Genomic DNA, 23,499 nt, shown 5'->3' with positions numbered 1-23,499 from the left:
TCACTTTTACTTTAAGAATTTAACATTACCATGAAATTTGAGTAGCATATCAATACTAGGAGAGGTGAATGGACCCCAAATAGCACTTAACCAATTTAGAAAACACCTTGGAGTCCCCAACAATCAGCTAAATGTTAAAAAGTTCAAAAAAAATTAGAAAAATCGTTGTTTTTTGTGGGGACTGGCTAGATTTAATGACTCGGCCGAGTAGATGTGGAAACGGCCGGGTTGACCGAGTCATGATTGACTCGGCCGAGTCATGCAATAACTCGGCCGAGTCAGTCATGACTCGGCCTCCCGAACTGGTTTTTCTGCCGAGTCATAAAATTCTTCAATGACTCAGATCAACTTGGCCGTTTCGGATTCGATTCAGCCGAATTTTAAAACTATGTCCATGAGTACTTCTCAGAGCTTTCAGAGAGTGGCACTGATATTGAGGTAGTACTCGGTGATGACAGAGTTGTTAGAGCAGTCGGGGTGGGGACACTGACATTTCAGAGGGAGTCCAAACCTCCCTTGAAATTGTCAGATGTTCTTTATGTGCCAGGGATGAGGAAGAACCTCATATCCGTCTCAGCTTTGGAGGACAGAGAATATGAGGTACTGTTCAGGGGAGGACAGGTGTTGATGTATCCCAGGGGCACTCCAGCTGATTCAGTTAGAGTGATAGGTGTACGCCATGCAAAGGTGTACAAGTTTGCATTCCAGCCCCTTTTGGCATTGAGCAATAGTACCGACAGCAGAGCTAGCAGTTCTGAGCTGTGTGAGATTTGGCACCGCAAGATGGGACATATGTATCATGGAGCCTTGAGGACATTGCGGGAGATCACTACAGGTGTGTCAGATTTCAGTACTGATCACTTTAATACTTGCAGAGGTTGTGCGATGGGCAAGTTTGCCAAATCCCCTTTTCCCAGCAGTGACAGCAGAGCGACTGGGATACTTGATTTGATTCATTCTGATGTGAGCGGTCAGATGTCTCATGTTTCCTTGAGTAGATATGAGTACTATGTTTTATTCATTGATGATCACTCCAGGAGGACCTGGATTTATTTCTTGAAGACCAAGAGTGAGGTCTTCAAGCGGTTTCAGGAGTTCAGAGCTCTTGTGGAGACACAGACAGGTCGGAAGATCAAGTCCCTGACGTCGGACAATGGAGGAGAGTACACCCTTGGAGAGTTTGTTGACTATTGCGCGGAGGCAGGCATTAGGAGGGAGTTCACTGTTCCTTACAACCCCCAGCAGAATGGGGTTGCAGAGAGGAAGAACAGATCCATCATAGGGGCTGCCAAAGCCATGTTACATGATCAAGGGTTGCCATTGTTCTTATGGGCAGAGGCCTGCAACACAGCTATTTACTTGCAGAACAGGAGTCTGCATCGTGCCTTGGGGCACATGACTCCGGAGGAGGCTTTCTCTAGGAAGAAGCCTGATATTGGTCATCTTCATATGTTTGGATGCATTACATACTCCTATATACCCAAGGAGAAGAGGACCAAACTAGAGCCCATCGCAGAGAAGGGTATCTTTGTGGGCTACAGTGAGACCTCAAAGGCCTTCCGGATTTACATTCCTGCACAGAGGAGAGTTGTTGTTGAACGGGATGTGAAGTTCGAGGAGGACAGGGCCTTTAGGAGGTCACAGGAGTTAGAGTATCTGGATCAGCCAGACCCTCAGCAGCAGTTGAGTCAGTCGCAGGGATCCAATGGGCAGGGATCAAGAGGATCAGGAGGTACATCTATGAGGATGTCAGGTCCGTCAGTGAGCAGTGGCTCACCAAGCCAGAGGGGTGGTGCTTCGGGCAGCATGCAGAGCAGTTCACTAGGGAGTCCACTGATGGACAGTTCACACGGTACCTCAGCTTCTACAGGTTCAGGTGCAGGCAGGAGGACAGCAGACAGACAGTCAAGAGTTCAAGAGGAGTTTCATTTTCCTATGGGAGAAGCATGCTCAGGGAAGAGAAAGCCCAAGTGGCTTCAGGACACCTTGAGAGATGCCACATCTGTTGCTGAGCCGAAGAGGCCGGTCAGAGAGAGTAGACCACCTGAGAGGTTTTGTAGCTATATGGCGATGGTTACCAACATCCTTGACTCTGAGCCTTCTAGCTATGAGGAGGCAGCTAGCCAGCAGGTCTGGAGAGAGGCCATGCAGGAGGAGTATTCTTCTATCATGAAGAATGATGTTTGGGAGGTGGTGCCGAGGCCTGAGGGCAAATCCGTGGTTACTTCCAAATGGCTTTACAAGGTAAAGCATGTTGCAGATGGCAGCATTGAGAAATTCAAAGCAAGGTTTGTGGCTAGAGGGTTCTCCCAGGTAGAGGGAGTTGATTATGAGGAGACCTTCGCTCCCGTGGCTCGATATACTTCGATCCGCTCCATTATATCGATAGCAGCAGAGATGGGTTGGAAGATCCACTAGATGGATGTGAAGACCGCATTTCTCAATGGCTTCATACAGGAGGAGGTGTACATTGAGCAGCCACGGGGCTTTGAGGTGCATGGGAAGGAGTCCCATGTGTGCAGACTGAAGAAGGCCCTTTATGGCCTGAAGCAAGCTCCCAGAGCTTGGTACTCCAGGATAGATACATATTTGCAGGGGATGGGTTTCACAAAGAGTGAGGCAGATCGGAACCTTTACTTTATTGTGATTGGTGAGGAGCCTCTCATTCTGGTGCTGTATGTGGATGAATTGGTCATTACAGGTGCAGAGAGACTCATAGAGCACTGCAAGAGAGATCTTGCGACGGAGTTTGAGATGAAGGACATTGGCTTGATGCATTACTTTTTGGGCTTGGAGGTGTGGCAGGAGGAGGGGCATTTCTTCCTAGGGCAGGGGAAGTATATTGTGGACATCCTTAGCAGATTCCACATGGAGGATTGTAGACCCATGTCGACACCGATGATCACCAACTAGAAGAAGCTTCATGCTTCGGATTCCGAGTTGGTGGATCCCACATTGTACAGGCAGCTGATTGGTTCCTTGATGTATTTGGTCAACACTAGACCAGATATTTGTTTTGCAGTCAACACGATGAGTCAGTTTATGTGTGAGCCTAGGAAGGTTCACTGGGTGGCTGCAAAACACATTTTGCAGTACTTGCAGGGGACAATGGATTATGGTCTGGACTACAGGCAGGGAGATGGAGTGATTGGCAGGATACACTGATTCTGATTGGGCAGGTTGTGCTTCTGATAGGAAGAGCACTTCAGGGTGCTGTTTTGGGTTGGGTTCAGCAATAGTGTCATGGTTCAGCCGGAAGCAGCAATCAGTAGCACTGAGTTCAGCGGAAGCAGCGTATATGGCAGCCAGTCTAGCTAGTTGTGAGGCTATAAAGCTTCGCAAGATGTTGTTTGGCTTATTTGGTCAGCCGTTGAGACCTTCAGTGATTTACTGTGATAATCAAAGTTGCATTAAACTCACGGAGAATCCAGTATTTCATGACAGGTCAAAGCATATCGGGATCAGATATCATTTCATCAGAGACTATGTTCAGAAGGGAGTTGTGAAGCTTGAGTATATTTCCACTGATGAGCAGATTGCAGATCTTCTTACCAAAGCCTTACCACAAGGCAAGCATGTCTACTTCAGAGACAAGATGGGTGTGGTGAGGAACACCTTCCTCGGTAAGAGGGAGTGTTGAAATTTGGTACCGGAGGACAGGTGGTTCTTTAAGGCTTTGATCTTTGGCCTAGGGAAAAGTGTACAAAAGAATTTAATTTTTCTCCTAAAGTGACTTTATAATTTTATAAAGTTAAATCTAATTTAAAAGTGACTTTAAGTGATAAAGTTACTAAGTCTAATTTTAAAGTGACTTTTATAAAGTCAATGGAAAATTAGAAAGGAAAAGTGACTTTGGAAATAAATGACTACGTGGGTCTTTATTAAAGTGGGGTGAATTAAAAAATAAAAAGTGAGATTTAAATGACCATTTAATCTCAGCCTTAGATCTCAATCTATTTCAGCCATTGGATTTAGAGATCACCCAAAAGTCACTTGGGGTTAGATTAAAGGAGGAAAAGGTCATTCATTCTTTCATGAGCAAATTAGGAGAAGGAGAGCAAGAGAGCAAGGGAGATTTCTGAGCAGGGAGGAGAAAGAGACAGCAGCTTAGCACACATTCCAAGGCAGCAGTTGAGCAGATTTGTATAGTTGATTCAGCACACAGTGAAAGGCATATTTTGGCATGATTTTCGAGGAGTGGTTTGCACAAAAATCGAGGAGCAGTTTGCTGATTTTTCTGCACGCAAAGCGAGGGCAATACAGCGCATTTATTGCAGTCCATACAACGCATTTAATGTTGGTCGTACAGCAACATTTAATGCTGAAAGTGGGCACGAAAATCAAGGGAGGCTATACAGCATTTATTGCTGTCCTGTTTGCTGTAATTTCTAGTTTGCTGTGAGGCATGGGAAAAGAGATAAGTTGTAAATTTGTTTGCTGATTTTTTTTTGCTGAATATTTCTCACTGTGAAAAGGCATTTTCAGAAATAAAGAAGAGCTCTCGAACTGATTTTCCCCAAGAGTTGTAGGGGGTTTTTCCAGGGTCACATTGACAAAAATCTCAGTGTTTAAATGTGTTTTAATGGCTGTTTATTACTACTGATTTTTATTTCTGCAATTTCCAGCATTCTGTAAAATTTCCAGAATTTGTGTTTTCAGCAATATTTATTTTTTCAGCTTGTTAAATGTATGGTTATGGGAAAGGGCATTTAACTACATGGGAGAAATAAGGTGAAACTAGAAACCAGGGTGGGAAAACAGAAATTTCTACAATATGAACACATTGTCATCCATCTGCCATATTTCCACTCCTAGACAATAATGAAGTCTGCCCTAGTATTACATCTCATAGGGTTTGAATTTTGCGCAGCTCACTTTTCAGTTCTTCAATCATCTTTTATGTTGTCACTCTAATGAATAGAAAACCTACATACAACAATCACAAAATCATCTCCTTTGTGATTTATGTACAAATACATATGTAATGAACTTCTCTCGAACCCATTTGCCTCGAGGTGTTCATCAATATTCACATACAATGCTGTAGTTGCCTACATGGGCCCATGTAGTGCCTTTCTGACACTTACACACAACGCGCTCTTCCCGCTTTGCATGAAACCTTGGGACTGCCATACATACATTTCCTCTTCCAAATTCATTTGAAAATGTACTTTTGAGTCTTGACAGCTATCTCATGACCAATACATTTGAACTGAGATATCATTGCTAATACCAACCTCATTATGTCATTTGAACTGAGCAGCATTTCAGGATGATGACTTGGGGCAGATGGACTTGTATACACAAGTAGATCCAAAGGTTCCAAGCACTAGTACTCATGTCCCTGGAGGAATGAGGCGACAGCCAAAGGATGAGGCAGAGGGCAATACTGATGATGAGGATCTCAGTGCAGGGGATGATTTTGATGATAATGTGGTTATTTGGCATGTGATGTTTTTTGGACTCTATAAACCATTTAAACACTCGATGTTTATCTAGTTTCTTTCAGATGTGTATCACACTTCGTGCCATTTGATGTCCAGAGATTTGGATTTACATTGATGTACATGAATATATGAATTTTTTATTGAAATTTGCATGTTTTACGTATTTTTTGGTCAATCCATTCTTCAACCCAGTTTTCTAGCTTTGATACAGTGTGGTCCCAATCTAGCACTTGGCCAGTTTTGATTCTGGTCACTTTTAATCTAAGGGTGATAAGCCACAGAATATTCCTTTTAAGTTTTAACACATAGTTTGACCATTTCGATCTAGAGGACAATATTTACAAGTGATGGAAAGAGGATTGACACATCAAAGGGGCTAAAATTTTCGTTCTTTCTAAAAAAATTCATCACCTGAAGAACAATAAACTTTAATAACTGTGGAAACAGTATGGTTTCTGGGACTATCTTCAAGAAGAAACATAAGCTAGAAGCAGAAATGATTGCTAGTCAGAACATAATTGAAGAAAAGAAGCTAGCTGCTCAAAGAAGAGAACCTCTCAAAGTAACTCAATGAGCCCTGTGGGAGAAAGAAAATATTATGGAGGCATTATTTGAGGATTCAATTGTTGAAGGATAAAGATACGAACTCAGCATTTTTCGATCAAAGAACTCAGAAGAGAATAGCTCAAAATAAATTAAAGAATTGCAGCAGTTGATTACCATGTAACTGAAGACCAGGCCCAAATCTGCACGGACGCTAAATCTTTCTTCAAAACATTGTTAACTAATTCTGATTCCAAATTCCCCAACAGCCAAGTAACTCTTTTGAATAACGTCCCTTAAATCATTAATGAGGAAATCAATGCAAAATTTCTCCCCCTAATAAGCATAGGCGAATTACAGGGCATAACACTTTAATTAAAGAAGAATAAAAAACAGAGTCTGGATGGATTCCCTACAGAATTTTATCAGAGAATGTGGCACATGAAAATCAAACTAATATTTTCGAAGCAGTAGAAGAGTCCAGGAAATCAGACAAAATCTAGAGTCCACTTTCACCACTCTAATTCCAAAGAAGAGGGTGGCTCTATCCTTTAACTTCTTCAGGCCAATTTCCTTATGTGAAATATTTTATTATTTATAAAATCATTGCCAAACCATCACCTTGGGGTTGAATCCTCTTCTCAAATTTCTCAGTTCAAAAAGACGAGGGTTTGTGGTGGGGGTCAAATCAATAATAACACATAATACTTGTCTAAGAATCCATCACTATATTAAACGCAGAAAAAAATGTGGTATGTTTCTTATACTGGACTTGGCCAAAGCCTGTGATAAGTACAATTGAATTTCTTGATAAGTGGATTCTATTGAAATTAGGTTTTAACCATAACTGGGTAAGCTGGGTTATGAAATGCTTTTCATTGCATCAATTAAATGTCTCGATCAATCGTGGTCCATCCAACTTACTCAAATCTCCAGAGGTCTCTGACAAGGGTGCCTTCTTTCCTCTTTTCTATTCATAACCATAGCATGGGCCCATGGCAGAGCTTTAACTAAGGCAAGAGACTTGAATTGGATTAAATGCCCAAGGATATCTTCCCATCTCCCAATTTGGGAATGATACACTATTAGCTGGAGACTCAAGAGACCAGTATCAGAGAAGCCAAAAGGTTTGTGATGATTCTCAAAAAAATTAAAGCGGCAGGCCAAAAAATTAGTTCAAAATATCTCAGGTGTACTTCCTAAATGTTGGTCGTGAGCTTCAAAGAAGAACAGGATAAATCTTGGGATTTCAAATTTCATACTAAATGCCTAGACATCCCTTTTGCTGCTTCAAGACAAAATATTTGGGACTGGGCTCCAATCATCAGCTCAATTAGAAGCAGACTCAATCCTTGCACTAACAGATTTGTAACTGTAAACAAGATAACTGCCCTTATTCAGTTGGCACTACCAGCAATCCCATTATATCAAAGCTCAATCCTTTTGCACCTCCATCCACCCCTACGGAGATTGATAGCATATTGAAACATTTTCTTTGAAAAGGGACAAAAACTTAAATTAAATGGGCACTTATCTCTCAGAGAAAAGTTGCTACCCAACTATGCAAGGAGTGGAAGGCAGAGAAGGTGAATAAAGCTATGAAAGAAAAGTTGTATTGGAGACTCATCCAAGAACTGAAGGTGCTATGGAGGAAGAACCTGAATGCAAAAGATCTTGGGAATGAGACCTGGAAGGAATCACAAGGAAATCAACTTTTCCCTAAAGCATCTACCATTCAGAACAAAATCCTTAAAATAAAATTAGCAGTAGATAACCACGTAATCTAGGATATCAAAGATGTACAGCAAATTTCTAGGAGGTTGGCTTCTAAAGGAAAAATTATCACAGGCTCAGCCAAGGAAAAAGAGGGGTGGTTGAAGTGGCTATCTCAAAGATGAAGAAGACTCCAACCATATCAGCCTACAGTGTAAGTATGAAAGGCAAGAGAGGAGTTTGCGGAGCAGTTTCAATGGGCATACAGTTTCAAATTTTCCAGCTGTAGAAGTATCATCTAGGAAGTGGTCTCCTTTACTTTGGACTGAGGTAGCTACTTTTCATTGTTGGCTTCTAAAGGAAAAATTATCATAGGTTCAACCAAAGAAAAGAAGGGGTGGTTGAACCATCCTTGTGAAGTGACTATCTTAAAGATGACGAAGACTCCAAGAGTCCAACCAAACCAGCCTAGAGAATAAGTATGCAAGGCAAGAGTTGGAGTTTGCAGGGCAGTTTCAATGGGCAAACAGTTTCAACTTTTCCAGCTGTAGAAGTATCATCTAGAAAGTGGTCTAAGCCACCATGGATACCTGAAATTTTAAAACAGGTATGAAACTGAGCTCTAGGATCCCAATTACAGTTCTATCGAGAGCTGGGAATCAAAGGATATTATCAACTTGAATGCAAGAAATGGATTATAAAGTAAACCTTGTGACAATTTAATTTTGTTGGCGCCTCTAACCCAATGCTCGTTGGGGCTGGAGGAATCTTTAGGGTTCATCAAGGAAGTATCATAGCAGTTTTTCACAGTTTCCCAGGTCTACAATCAATCAAACTGAGATGGAGACTTTATGATGGTTATCACATAATCTAGGTTTCAGGAAAATCATTCTTCAAGGGGGCTAAAGTAGCCATTGACCACCTGAATAAGAGAAAATAAAATATTTCCTAGGAAATGTCTAGTCATGTATAATCAATTCAACAAGGTATAAAGAGGTATGAGTCATGCAGGTTCAAGCATTAGAGGAGGGCAACCAACTAAGTTGCATGCTGGCTAGCTAATAGAACAATTGTAAATTTGTAACTGAAAATGATCATTCCGTGACGATCTCTGATATTCCTTTAGGAGAAGAATAGAACTCGAAGGAGGCCCTCTTGTTAGGTTTCTTGGACCCAGGACCCCTCCCTTCACCCACTTTAATTTCTTTGCTACCAATGATCAATCTAACCTTGGTCACAACACTTTTCCTGATTTTATCACTCTTCCTCACCTTTCCCATCAAGGTTTGTGTCCTTCTCTTCCTTTCAAGATGATTTCATTCTCTTCATTTAAGCCCATTAAATCTGCAATCATCAGAAGCAGTGTAAAACATTGACACGTTATTTCCTTGGAGTTCAAAATTCACCGTACTTTAAGCAACGTGATAAAATTCGTCCGGTTCCGGCAAATTTAATACCCAGTAACAATAGTTCTATATTAGTTATGACAGTACATAACAATAGTTTTGTATTAGTTGTGATAGTACCTAAGAATATGGTTTGGCTCAATGATCCAGAAGAATACCAGCATAATTTTTGTATATTTTGATCTTCAAAATAATAGCAGATTCATAGATGACAAGTGGCTTGGTTGTATCTCTGTTATGCGAGAATTTTATATATAAATTTATTTTTATTTTAAATCTCAGCAAAACAAAAACTATTCCTTAATGATTTTTCCTCAATTTTGTATATTTTGATCTTCAGAATAATAGCAGATTCATAGATGACAAGTGGCTTGGTTGTATCTCTGTTATGAGAGAATTTTATATATAAATTTATTTTTATTTTAAATCTCAGCAAAACAAAAACTATTCCTTAATGATTTTTCCTCAATGGCAAATAGAAACCTAATCTATTGTTGGAGCAATATACCTTCCATTTGGTGATAATATGACCTTTTTACCTATCGCATAGAGAACTCTTTCTATTAAAAGCATTGAAGATTTCAAGGGATGAAGTTTAATCAACCCATAATTTTTTGATGATGTTTTGGTCCATGTACAAATTTATCATTTTCAACTTAGCTTAGATCATTTCATCATTTCAGCTAGCATGTTGTGTATCTCGTTGACACATTGGCACTATGAAATAGTATTTGAATTTAAGCATGAACCCTTGAAATCTTCCAATTTTCTTATATGGGAACAAGAAGAATCGATTGGCAGTTTTCTCCCCTTATTGTTAATAGGTTTTATGCACAGACTATAAAGAGGGACCCTTCAAATATTCAATTATGGCCCTTCATGGGTCAGATATAGAATCTTACTGTAAGATATAGTAATTGCTTCACATGCTCTTTGCATGATTACATTATTCTGGTCATGTACAGAAATATAACCACTTTGTCTCATTGCCCTAGATACACAACTTTTGAAAATATATACTCAACAACCTATTTGTGAAGGGGATAAAGAAAAAGGCAAGTACACATCCATTACCTTTGTTAGCACTTGTACTACGACAAGCCTCGTCACAAATGTAATGCTCATTTTATTTTAGAATTACTTTGTCCCCTTTTTCATTTCATAACTCACAGCAATTATTTCTTCACTGGCATCATTAGGATCTTATTAGCATCCTTTTTGGTTTTTCTATTAAAAAATTACTGAAACATTCTGAACACTTCTCATAAATTACGATTCTAAAGAGTGAAGATGTTTTTCCTATTCAACCAATTATCTAAATTGAATGTAGATTAAAAGACTAAACTTCTTCAAAAATGATGAGAAAAACAGTGATCACCCCACAGTGCCCGGGAAAAACACATGGGAACTAAATTTGAGAATAAAAGCGAGATCACCATTTATTGCTTCCGATACTATAGTTACTTATCATCAGTGTTGTGAAAATCGCGATAAAAATGAAAAAATCGCAATTTTTTCCCTCTGCCGATAAAATCGCGATAATTAAATGAAAAAATCACCGGATCTTTTTTTTGCCGATTTTTATTGAAAAAATTGCGATTTTATGAAAAAACTGCTATAAAAAAACTTAAAAAATCGCCGGAGGTCGCGACAGCATAGTTTTATAACGATTTTTTGGGTTTTTTCATGCAATTTTTTTTTAAAGAAACAAATAATTTTTCAGTGGGGCAGCTTAATGATCAAGTCTATGCCCTAGTATGGATATGCTATTCATGCTAATGTTAAATGGTAATGTTAAATTCTTAAAGTAAAAGTGGCTTTTACTTAAATTTTTAACATTACCATGAAATGACTCAAGATGTTTGAGAGTGATTCCAGCCTCATTGGATTTCACATGGAGAAAGTAGAATTTTAAATTTTATTTAAAATCCAGCAGACTTATCAGTTTTTCAGGATTTCAAGATTGGGAGATTGTAATGTTTCCAGGTGACACCACCTGCCCGAGCTACCCCTGCCACAAGTAGAGGACGTGGTCTACCTCCTATAGCTCCTACTTCTAGTTCTTCAACTTCTAGAGCACATCAGACTCCACTGCCATCTCCACCAGCACAGGCACCAGCATCTACATCTAGAGGGAAATGGAAAGCTGTGGCATTTTCTCGCAAGAGTGGCAAAGGAAATCAATAGGATTAGAATTTCATTTTATTGTATATGACATGATGAGATACATTATCATATTTTTTGTTGATATTTTGAAGTTGAGTTGGGACTCAGGAGTCAGGACTTACTATTCAAGACATGATTCAATGTTATGTGTGATTTTAGTGCTAGAAATGATATTAAACATCTCATATATTAGTTTTTTATCATATTTATGTGTCAATGTATTTATTTTATGTTGTAGATGGTTTAGATATTAAAAAATTTGAAAAAAAAATGAATATTTTTGTACCAAAAGATTTTTTCCCGATTTTTTCCGATTTTTTCCGATTTTTTCCCGATAATTCCGATTTTTTCCGATTTGTTCCCCGCGCCGATTTAATCCCAATCACAATTTTCACAACATTGGTTATCATGATAAAAGTTACAAGTTCCTAAGTCGCATGTGGAAACAAATATGGACCTGATACGATAATGGATACAGATTTAGATCCAAATCCACATAACTATACAACAATATTTTTGGCCTGGTTGGATACAATACAGCCAGGATACGACATATATAAAAATGTGTGTGTACGGGAAAATACACATTAAAGAGAAACATCAAGGTTTTCATTTTTGTTTTCTTAAAGACATGAAACACAAAAACCATGTGTTCCTTTCTTTCATTTCTTAGGTTAAAGACAATCTGGCTCCCATATACAGTGTTTCAGATATGGATCTTGATTGTATCTTGGACATTTCTGAATGCAGATCGTTGTCTAAACGGAAATGGGTCAGCTGCATGGACTCTGGTGCTTGGACCAATGAACTTCGAAACATAGCCTGCAACGTAGGCTAGATTAATTTTAATATATATGAAAAGTTGTTGAAGGCATGCAGGTTAACGCAACAGTAGGGAGGAGCACAAACTCATACGTCTCATTCTTTTATTCAATTGAGACAACTATTCCATTTAGTTCTAAAGTTGCTCCAGATGCATTGAATGTAGGTTATCTATTCTGCATATGTTTCTTCAATAAAATTCACAAATATTTATATAGACTAAACGATAAGAGTGTTGTTCAAGAAAATTTGAAGTTACATAAATCGACTTCAATGTAATAATAGAAAAAGTGTTTGATAACATGAGAGTGTTAAGAAACTATAACTCTTTAAGTGTAGAAACCTTGTGAAATCTTTATTTGTCTTGTAATATCAATTATACATATTTAGATAATTAAAAAATGAACAAATTTATAACTTATAAAAATTTTATACCATTTATAGCAAAAGTCAGTTCTTGGTTGACAGAAAACAATCTGATCCTATAGAAATTTGGTTGAATATTCATTTTGAATGGGAAAATAATTTTTGGAAAAGTTGCAGAAACTAGCCAAATAGGCAAAAATAGGTAACAATAGCCCTTAAACTTATATTTGCTTGAAAGCGCGAGTTCTAGAAGCAAATCTAAGAATCAAATCGAATGGATCTGAAGCTAAGATAAAATGTTTTGCTCTAGCCACATAGAATGAATCACTGTGAAGGAAATTTTCATTAAGCAGAGAATCCCAATGCAAAATATTGACTTGTCACAATAAAGCAGAGTCACATAGACGTAGCAGTAATAGAGTCTATTATAACATGGCAATTGAAAACCTAAACACCGAATAACGAAAAATAAAACAGAGTTCATAATCTTGCTAGGAGACGTCAATTTTGTCATTAAATATTCAAACCAAGAAGAAAAAGGCCAAACAAAAGGGGAAAAAATGAAAATGGAAAAAACTAACCTTGTGAATGATCCAACAAGAAATACACGGCGTCCTCCATGGGGCCAAACAAAGCGTGTAGGTACTGAGGGTACAACTCCTCCTGATGAGCCCTGTTCACCTCCTGCCGGAAACATTTGTTCTGCCTTCCTGTTAAACTTGGATAAAAGTCAAATGTCCAGCAGACAGATACCCCAATGCTATCTTGTTCCTGAGAGCATTCTGTGTAATTTCACCAGTAACCGCTTCTCAAAGTGGGCCCCACAAAATAAAAACTCCGATGAGCAGTCGCAGAAAGGAAATAATAAAGCCGAACGAAGGGATCCTCTACACATTGTAGAGGACCCCCTAGCACTCTCCCATAGAGCAAATCTTCCCCTTTAAAAATTGATGCGCCAAGACAGCCGCTAAAAGAGCCCGAAAATTGTAAAAGTTGCAGGAGGCCACCGAATCGAAACCCGTCGGGATACAGAATAAATGTTTCACAGGGAAAGCTCAAAGTCAAGGGCACAAATTATGTGCTGTGTAATAAATTAAGGCGCTGAGCTCAGCTTATTTTGTGCAAAATAAGCAGCTCAGCACACTAAAGGCAAGCTTTAACAGGGTTCCTGTTTACTCCATACTTCAATTAATATACAATATCCAGTTTAAGCCAAAGCCCGGTAGATTTTCAGCAAACCTTTATATAATCAAATCATTCTGCGCCAATACATGAATAAATATACCGCAATTTAACCCTAAATCCACCCTCTGTTCACGGAACCGACAATGCTTTACTCTGCAGTTCCAATTTCTGGACAAAAAAGGGAGCGAAAATAAATCCTCGGGATCCTTTAAATCCACTAAAGATCATCAAAATCCGTCAATTTTCTTTGCAGTTTTCGATATGCAGCCACGAATCCAAACAAAAAACAGGCAATATGGAAACTGTCCATCCGCAACAGAACGGGTGGACTTCGAAGCTCCCGCGGAGTTACTCCCAAACCCTCGTTGCACAAAGGCGAAAAGAGTACAGATGAACCATCCAGATATTTATAGACAGAAAAAAGGAGTGGAAAGGGAGGGTTGGAAGTCAGCAGTAGTGCTTCTAACTTGCAAGTGAAATTTAGTTCCGTTAAAGATAACTTCCCCGCAATGAATGGAGAAAGCGGAGTTAACTGCAGTTTATTGGGTTCCCATCGAGAGGAAGGGGTGCCCAAGCGCGCCGGCCCTCGTGACTACCGTTACGTGACGGTAAGGTCAACGTTTTCTGTTAATTTGTTGAGGGAAAGTGACGCCGATGACGTTATCTTTTCGGTATTAATGGGAAATGGTAATAGGCAATTTCTGCGTCACGCCTGGGTGGTGAAGGCGTGAGCCATTAATGGCCAATTTGGTATTTCTGAAAATTACAGGAAATTATTAGTTGGCTATTTTTGAAAATTACATCAAATTAGTATTTTTGTGGGTCCCTCCTTCTTATTCCTTTTACGAGGTCAAGGTGCATACCCGATGAGCAAGCCCAAGTTTCAAAGGTTATGTGTGTATATTCAAACAAATATGCTAATCAGAGGGTTATCTGTGTATATTCAAACAAAGGAAACTCTTATTTTCACTTCTATAGTAAAGTTAATGAGCTTTGACATGTGTAGCCTGATATAACACCCGATATAATACGTCATTTTTTTTTCTAGTCATCATGGCACACGTGTCATCACCGCACGCGTGTTATATCCGAGAGCGCATGTCAAGGCGCATTAACTTTGCTATAGAGGTGGAAATAGGAGTTTCCTTCAAACAAATATCCCTGAAAGGGTTGATGTTTTTTTAACTTGTGGGTTGGGAGCTTTTCAAAAAAAAATTGGTAAAAATATTTATTATGTGATTTTCATGGAAAAGAATTTTTTTAAAGTTAGATATCGAAAATAATTTTCTTAAAGTTACATAGGGGTTGGCAAAATTTTTTACTATGTGATTTCTATCGAAAATACTTTTTTTAAGTTACATAATTAGTAAAAAAATTCATTGTGGATTGTGATGGTAATAATATTAATTATTATTTTATGGTTGATTTTTTTGGATGTTTTTTTTTTGAAAAACTAAAAAACCCCAAATTAAGGAATTGTTTAAATATTTTACATATTGGAGTTTTTGTTAGAATTTTGCCAAAAAAAAATTTGGCCAAATCTTAATTTTGGTTGTTTAGAATGGGTTTTTGATTGCATATATGAATTCAACATTTGGAAAACCCATACGGCATTATTCACGACTTACAGCTCAAACTTGTGATTCTAAAAAAACATTTTGGAATTTTAGACCATTTAAATGAGAAAATATGCTTAAAAACCTTCCAAAACATAAAACACAGTGACAACTCAAACTTGTGATTCCAAAAAAACACTCCGGAATTTTAGACAATTTAAATGAGAAAATATGCCCAAAAACCTTCCAAAACATAAAACACATAAACTTCTACCATCATTAAAATTGATATAATGTTAATTATTTAATTAATAAATTTTACGATTATTACACTCATTATTATAATAAATATGTTTTGTTTTACAAATAGTTTCAAAGAAAAAACGAAATTACCAAAGTTGATTATCAAACTAGTAAATGTAATAGTTTGCGGATTAAGATGTCTATTATATTAATTATTGTTATATAGCTTGTTTTTTTAAAAGGTGATTTTGGAAAACATAGGAGATCATCAAAATTCATACGAAGTTAGTTACCAAATTAATAAATTTTACAGGTTGGATTAAGATGTCTATTATGCTAATAGTTGTTATAGAATTAATGCATTTTTATGAAAAGTCGAAATTATCAAAGTCAATTATCAAAGTAATATAATGTTAATTATTTAATTAATAAATTTTACGATTATTACACTCATTATTATAATAAATATGTTTTGTTTTACAAATAATTTTAAAGAAAAACGAAATTACCAGAGTTGATTATCAAACTAGTAAATGTAATAGTTTGCGGATTAAGATGTCTATTATATTAATTATTGTTATATAGCTTGTTTTTTTAAAAGGTGATTTTGGAAAACAGAGGAGATCATCAAAATTCATACGAAGTTAGCTATCAAATTAATAAATTTTACAGGTTGGATTAAGATGTCTATTATGCTAATAGTTGTTATAGAATTAATGCATTTTTATGAAAAGTCGAAATTATCAAAGTAGTAAAAGTAGTAAATGTTATTGATGGCAGATTAAGATGTCTATTGTACTAATTATGGTTATGAAATTTTTTTAAAGTGATTTTGGAGAAAAGAAAAGGTCTTCAAAATTAACATAAGTCAATTATCAAATTAGTAAAATTTACAAATTGTGATTAAGATGTCCATTATGCTAACCAAACCATTATTATAGAGTTAATGCATTTTTATGAATGGTTTTGTAGAAAAGGGAAGATCAAGAAAGTTGACATAAAGTGAATTATCAAATTTGGAAACTTTACAAGGGCCTTATTAAGCTATCCATTATGAGTTGATGTTTGTTATTTATGGTTTGAGTTTATGTTTGTTATTTATGGTTTTTTTTGAGAAGAGACTAAATCAACATTTTACAAGTTATTAATTAAAATGTGGGGTTAATGTTTTCTATTCGCGTTGTTTTTAATGAGATTTTTTAGAAGTTTTTCCGATGGACTTTCCCAGTGTAATTTCACAGCAAGTTTTTCCGTAGGATTTGTCCAAAAAAGTAGCACTAAAGAAAACTCCTTTTTTCTAAATGATTTTGGGAAATATAAGTGATCTTTAAAGTTGATATAAAATTAATTATTAAATTTGGGTAGATTTCCTTCTCCATGGATGTAGTGGTTATTGGACTCACTTACAAAATATATATATTATTATAAATTTGATTTTAACCAATAGGTTTAAAGAAAAAAACAAAATTATCAAAGTTAATTATTAAAATAGTAAATGTTATAGATTGTGGATTAAAATGTCCATTATATTAATTATTCTTAACTAACTTGTTTTTTAAAAGATGATTTTGGAAAAAAGATAAGATAATTCACATAAAATTAGTTATCAAATTAGTAAATTTTACAGTGGATTAAGATGTCCATTATACTAAGCATTGCCATAAAGCAAAGGTATTTTTATGAAGAATTTTTTTATTAAAGTTAATTATCGAACTAGTAAATATTATAGATTGCAGATTAAAATGTCTATTATATTAATTATTATTATATATTTTATTTTATTTTGAGTAATTTTGGAGGGAAAAAAAAAAGAGAGATCGTCAAAATTAACATAAAGTCAGTTATCAAACTAATAAATTTTACAAGTTGTAGATTAAGATGTCCATTATGCGAACCATTGCTATTGAATTAATGCATTTTTATGAATGGTTTTGCTATTGAATTAATGCATTTTTATGAATGGTTTTGTAGAAAAGACGAGATCAATTTTACATGCAATTAATTATCAAACTAGGAAACTTTACAAGTAATCGATTAAGTTATCTATTATGAGTTGATGTGTGTTGTTTTGGAGAGAAGACCAAATCAACATTTTACAAGTCGTTAATTAAAATGTAAGGTTAATGTTTTTTATAAATGATTTTGGGAAATATAAGTGATCTTCAAAGTTGATGTAAAAATTATTATTAAATTAGTAAATTTTACAAATTGTGAATTAAAATGCTTACTCTTTTTTAAAAGTAAAATTTACAAGTTGCTAATTAAAAATTTGAGTGAAAATCAAAATCAAAAAAATTGACATAAAGTCTTATTAAACTAATAAATTTTTAAGAGTTGTGAATTAAGATATCCATTATGATAACTATTACTATTGTTACATAGTTGATGTTTTTTTATCATAGTTTTAGAGAAAAGACAAAATTATTATTTTACAAGTTATTAATTAAGATGTCCATTATACCAATTATTGTTATAAGGTTAATAATTTTCATAAAATATTTTGGGGGAAAATAAGTGATGATCAAAGTTGATATAAAAGGGTTAATTATCAAACTAGTAAATTTTACAAGTTGCATAATAAAATGTCTAGTATTTTTTTTTGTTTTTATAGCCCTATTGTAATTTACAATATTTTTGTAAATATTAAATATAATAATCTCATTTAAATTATTATGCATATAGTTACTTGGTAATATAACTGATTTTCATGTTGTTACGTCGCACCCTCTCTCTTAGCTTGTTGCGACCCAACATTCCCCCGCGTTTTCTCCCCTAATGGTGGGGCTCGCTTTGCCCATGCAGCCCCTCCTGATGCGGCTACCATTGCCTTTTCCAACCTCAACGCTTAGCTTGGAGCCCCCCACGACCGTTTGTATGTCTCCAAGATTGTCAAGCATATTGAAGAAATTCTTGAAATCGATATGCCTCATGTTATGCCTCGTAGAGCCACCCTCTCTCTGGCTGAGCATGGCTTGGTTGGTCAATTTACTGGACTTTGGCCCTCTCAAAAAATAGTCCAAAAATGGGTGGAAAGAAACTAGGCTGCAAAAACCCAAGGTCAAATCTCGATTCACTTTTGTGGTAGGGGATATTTCACCTTCTACTTTGAATCCAAGGAAGATCGTGACTTGATCTTCAGAAATGGACCTTACATCATGGATACAAAGGCCTACACTTGAATAGATGGACTCTTGAATTCGATCCAGAACTTGATATTCCCAATGTAGTCCCAGTTTCGGTTGACCTCCCTCATCTTCCCCTTCACTGTAAGGGAGACAAATCAGTAAGAGAAATAGGCAATGCAGTCAGAAAATACATAGACATAAGTGAGCCAAAAGAAAATCTTCATGTATGTGCTCGAATATGCATGGAAGTCAATATGGGTAAGGGCCTTCTGGAGGCTATGAAGATCAAGGTCGGTAACTGGGTTCACATCCAATAGTTGGACTAAGAACAACTCCCCTTCAAATGCAAGGTATGTCATGAATATGGTCATTTTGCAAATAGATGTTCAAAACGAGCAGCAGAGGAACCAACTGAAACACAAGAAACCCAATGGGAAATAGTGAAATGTAAAAAAACATGAAACGAATCATCAAAATCAACAGACCCTCCTCTTTCTGGTCCATCTTCTTCGGATGCTCCTCCTCCCTCCTCATCTTTATCTCATCCTTTGGACTCTAATCCTTTTGTTTCCTTATCCCCCCCAACCTTTGAACTTCCTCCCGCTTGCGAAGAGAGTGACCTGGAGCAACTCATCTCTGCCCCCTCCCCTACCTTCCCCTCTCCCACCCCCCTTGATTCTACACTCCTTGTTGTCCATCTCCCTCTCCTAACCTCTCCTTGCTCCCCTTCAAGCCCTCTTGTCCCCTCCTTCGATAGGATTCTTACTAGAAACAAATCCAACGAAACGCTTGCCCCAGGCACCCAACAACCAATGGACACCTACATAGACAAAGGTGTAGGGATTAGTATAATAGCCCTGGTGAAAATTCCATGTAATAAAAGTTAATAAAGGCAAAATAATAACCACAGATGATGGGACACTTATTGCAAGTTGAATGTTAGGCAAAATCATAGTGACGGGGTCATTGGTGATTGATTAATGGTTAAGGAAATTGGAAAAGGCAATGGCAAAGGCAAAGTGGCATTTTGGCACATATATTTATGAAAACAATGGAAATTAGGAGAAAATGGAGGTGAAAGGTCACAGGTTGCATGTGAGGAGAAAAATGAAGGAAAATAATGGAAAATGAAGAAAATAGAGGTCTCATTAATAAAAAGGCTTCCAAGGACTAGTTCACAAACTTTTATGAGTTCAGTTTTTGAGCTCTCTCTCTCATACTCATGGACTCTTAGAGTTTTCTTCGAGCATTCTTGGAGGAGTGTGGCATACTTGGAGTTTTGGAGCAAAAAGGCAAAGGAAGAGCATGAATGTGCAATAGAACATCGGGATCAACAGCTACAATGGGTTTTGCTTGCAGGTACTTAGTTTCATGTATGTTTTCCTCACTAGTTTTGGCATGCATGACACATGCATGTGGTTTTTTGGTGATGATTTGTCATTGGCATGGAGGATTGTATGAATTGGCAATGGATTTGCCTAGCCTTGTCATTTCTTGGATAGCCATGGTGTTGTGGGTTCATTCCTTTTTTTTCCTAGATGGTTCTCGTATTTCCTTTAACTTGGGTTGAGTTACTAGTTCCTGGAAGCCTTGGTTGGACAAATGCTCTGAAAGCTCTGTAACATCTTGGGTTGAGTTACTAGTCATGGAAACCTTGGTTGGACAAATGCTCTTGAAGCCCTTGGTGGGTTGAGTTACTAGTCATGGAAGCCCTAGTTGGACAAACGTTCTAGATGCCCGGCAGCAACTATGGTTTGAGTTACTAGTCCTGGAAGCTTGGTTGGAACAAACGCTCTGGAGCCCTAGAAGGCCTGGGTAGAGGCCAATCTGGTGATGGTTTGTGATGTCCGACCATGAGGTGGAAACATTGTTTGATGGGTTGAAGTGGTTTGGCCTCTGGAAGCCCTAGCTCAGTTTTGATGGATTCTTCCATGAGATCACACATTCATGCTTGGAATATGGCACGAGAGTGGTTGGCTGAAGAGAGATTTGGCTCATCCATGTCTACAGTCGGGTGGTTCATGGAAGTCTCGCACCTGGTTGGCCTTTGCATCATTAATATGAGGTTATGTCTCCTTGTTATTTCATGAGTATTATACTGGTTTATATATGGATTATATGGTTGTTGTTTCCTTGGTATTTCTGTTGTTATTATGTTGGTTATGAACATGTATTATGACAGTGGCTATGTATGCATCTCATCATGTTTTTACTTGTAAATTAATGAACAATGTATCTATGGCCTAATAGATGAAATTGTAGCTAATGTGTTGAGACATCAATGCTTCTTAGCGATTCTTGGATAGGTATGAGACCCCTATGCTCAGTTCTGTTGTTAAGACCTGTAGCTTTCATGTTTGTGGCATGTTTGACGAAATTCCTGTCATGGCTAGCAAGGGTCCAGTATAGTCCTTGTTGATGTTTTTGCAAATGTATCTTTGTTCCACTATGAAATTTCATTTTTGAAGGTGTCATTGAGTTCTGGGCAGTACCTAGGCTCTAGTCCTAAAAATGTGGCATAAATCTCGGATTCATAGGGACAGCACTAGGGAAAAAATTCCTCGGACGCTCGCTTGCCCTTGCAATGGGAGCATCTAGAGCCTCCTGGATGCATGTTGGTCCATATCAAGGGAGCGTACAAGGGTTTGATGCATTAAAACTTCAGTTGGTCTGTGGTTGGGATGGCTCCTAAGAGTTCTGTTGTTGATGTGGAAGGTCTATGTGATGTGTTCCATCGGTTCCACTTCCTTAACTGACACACAAGGAGTTGAATCATATCATAGTAACTCCTTGTCACATGTTTACCCCGGTTGGTTGGTAACTTGGGTAGATGTGGGAGGAGGGTGTTACATAGTGGTATAAGAGCATGGTTCACCCTTCACACTAGATACCCTTCGCACGAGATGGGTTGTGTGTTAGTCATGCACTCATGTAAGTTGCATATGTGTTTCTTGTGTTGTAAGACCATGTCCTTGTTGCATTTGTATGGTATGGGTTATGGTTGCAGTGAGGTCACCATGGGAAGTTGATGGTGTTGTTGTGGAGTGTGTCGTCATGAGTGTATGGTTGATTATGCATTGTTTATGCACATTAGTATTCACATGTGGTCATGTGTACAATGATGTGGTGGTTGTTGTCATGCATGAGGTCATGGTATGTGTAGTTGACATGGTTGTTGGCTACTTGAATTGTTTATTGATTAAACAGTCGAGTACCACATTAATTTTTCAACCCAGGAAAGTCCTTTTATTTCAAAGGTGACCTCGTACAGTATGTACTTTAATTCTAAAAGCATTAAAAGCTCTAGTATACACAAGTCTATCTTCTGTCAAACCCCTTACTCTATGTTATAGTAGTTAAAATATATTGCAGAGATGAAATGAAAGCAGTTAACTAAGAATACAATTCTGCAAAGAAAAATAATGGCTGCTCTGTTAGCAGAGGATCAGGACCCTATCCTCAGGGTAAGGATGTTCAGCCCCTGCCCCTGTAACCAAATTGCCAACACACACTGCAATTTCTAATCACCGGTGAAGTATTCTTTTACAATATCAAGCAATTAACAAAACAGAGTATCAGCAAAAGGAAATTATCAGAGGTAATGCTACTGAATCCAAACAGAGTACCAGCAAAAGGAAATTATCAAACACACTCACACACTAACAGAAAATAAATGGGTGAATCTTGTGAAGAAGGTGGGCCCTGTCCCTCTCACAAGATTCCCCAGAACACAGCTGCCAAATTAGATGCTCAGAACAACCTTTTATTCATCTGCCAAAATGTCCAGTTACAATGAAGATTCAGAATCGCTTTTGTCTTTCAAAATTTCCCTTACAACTTGTTCCCCTTTTCTCTTTTCTAATGTATATGTATCCTATTTATAGAGGAGACATCTATTACAATAGACCGCCATGGTTCATTCAGTTTAACCTTTTTGTCAAAAATAAGAAATCCATCCTTGTTACAGGATGTCGTTACAACAGTGTGACGGTGTATTCTTTCTTGGGTCTCTTACTGTTACACAGCTGGTAAACAAACCTCAACCGTCTTCTTGGAATCCTCGTACTATCCTTTGTCGCTTCACCATTGTTGCTGATTTAGTAAACTCATGATGTTCCTAGTGTTTCAGCAACTGCAACTATGTTTTACCCTTTCTGGACAGTTGCTGATCGTGTTGTGTCAGCATGGAACTCTGTCGATCTTCTGATAGTTGATGTTTGTCATTTCCGGTATTCTAGTTGTTGCAAAATAACGTTTTCCCTGCTTTAGATAGTTGTTGTTGCTGGTGTTGCAGCAACTGCGTAGTTGCTGTTTCTGGTGTTGCAACAACTACGTACTATAATTTCTGCAGACTTTAGATAGTTCAACGGTTACTTAGCAACTTGGTTAACTTCTCCAAAGATTAATTATAAAGATAACATGAATATGTAATGAATGATTAAAAATATAGTAATGAGGAGAGTTGCTTCATACCTTGGAATGGTTAGGTCATTATATAATCAAAAGCTTTCAACTTATGGACTGAAGAGAGTAATATTATAGCAAAAATACAAGGTCAAATGTGGTCAATTTGGAGTCCTAACAATGGTCATGCATTGATGACTGGACTCTAACTAGAATGATGGTTATATGCTTGTATGCTTATGTGTTATATTTTTATATGTTGTCATGATTATGTTATACATGTATTACGTTGATTAGTTGATCCTGCAGACGAGGTATCCTCCCCGAATTATGCTAAGGTACGTTTGTTTATTGTGATTTGGTTGGCTGGCATGATATACCTTGCAGGAAGAATATCAAAGATGACTAACAATATGGTAGACTACAGTTCCTGAGACTCTCCTCGTGGATCAGATGAGCAACGTGGTGTTGGGCACTCTTCTGATATGGCAAACACATTGAGAAGCTTAAAGGCATAAATAAG

At 37.3% G+C, this 23,499-nt stretch overlaps 1 protein-coding gene across 2 annotated transcripts in view; it reads right to left on the bottom strand.

Moving 5' to 3' along the window:
• Positions 1-14,143, bottom strand: part of SNF4 (sucrose nonfermenting-like protein) — a 268,765-nt gene extending 254,622 nt beyond the window's left edge. Inside the window, exon 1 of one of the 2 annotated variants that reach the window (XM_089402672.1) lies at positions 13,045-14,143. In XM_089402672.1, the coding sequence (XP_089258798.1) occupies positions 13,045-13,160 (116 nt within the window). In that variant the 5' untranslated portion in view covers positions 13,161-14,143. The remainder of the gene's footprint in view (positions 1-13,044) is intronic. The other variant, XM_089402673.1, reaches the window with a different exon arrangement.
• Positions 14,144-23,499: the final 9,356 nt, after the last annotated feature.

This window comes from Pinus tabuliformis, chromosome 2_1, assembly GCF_031772625.1.
Source record: "Pinus tabuliformis cultivar Carrire ecotype Pingquan chromosome 2_1, CPIR1, whole genome shotgun sequence".
Lineage (NCBI taxonomy): Eukaryota > Viridiplantae > Streptophyta > Pinopsida > Pinales > Pinaceae > Pinus > Pinus tabuliformis.
Note: the sequence above shows the minus strand (reverse complement) of the source record. Positions and strands in the feature narration are given on the sequence as shown.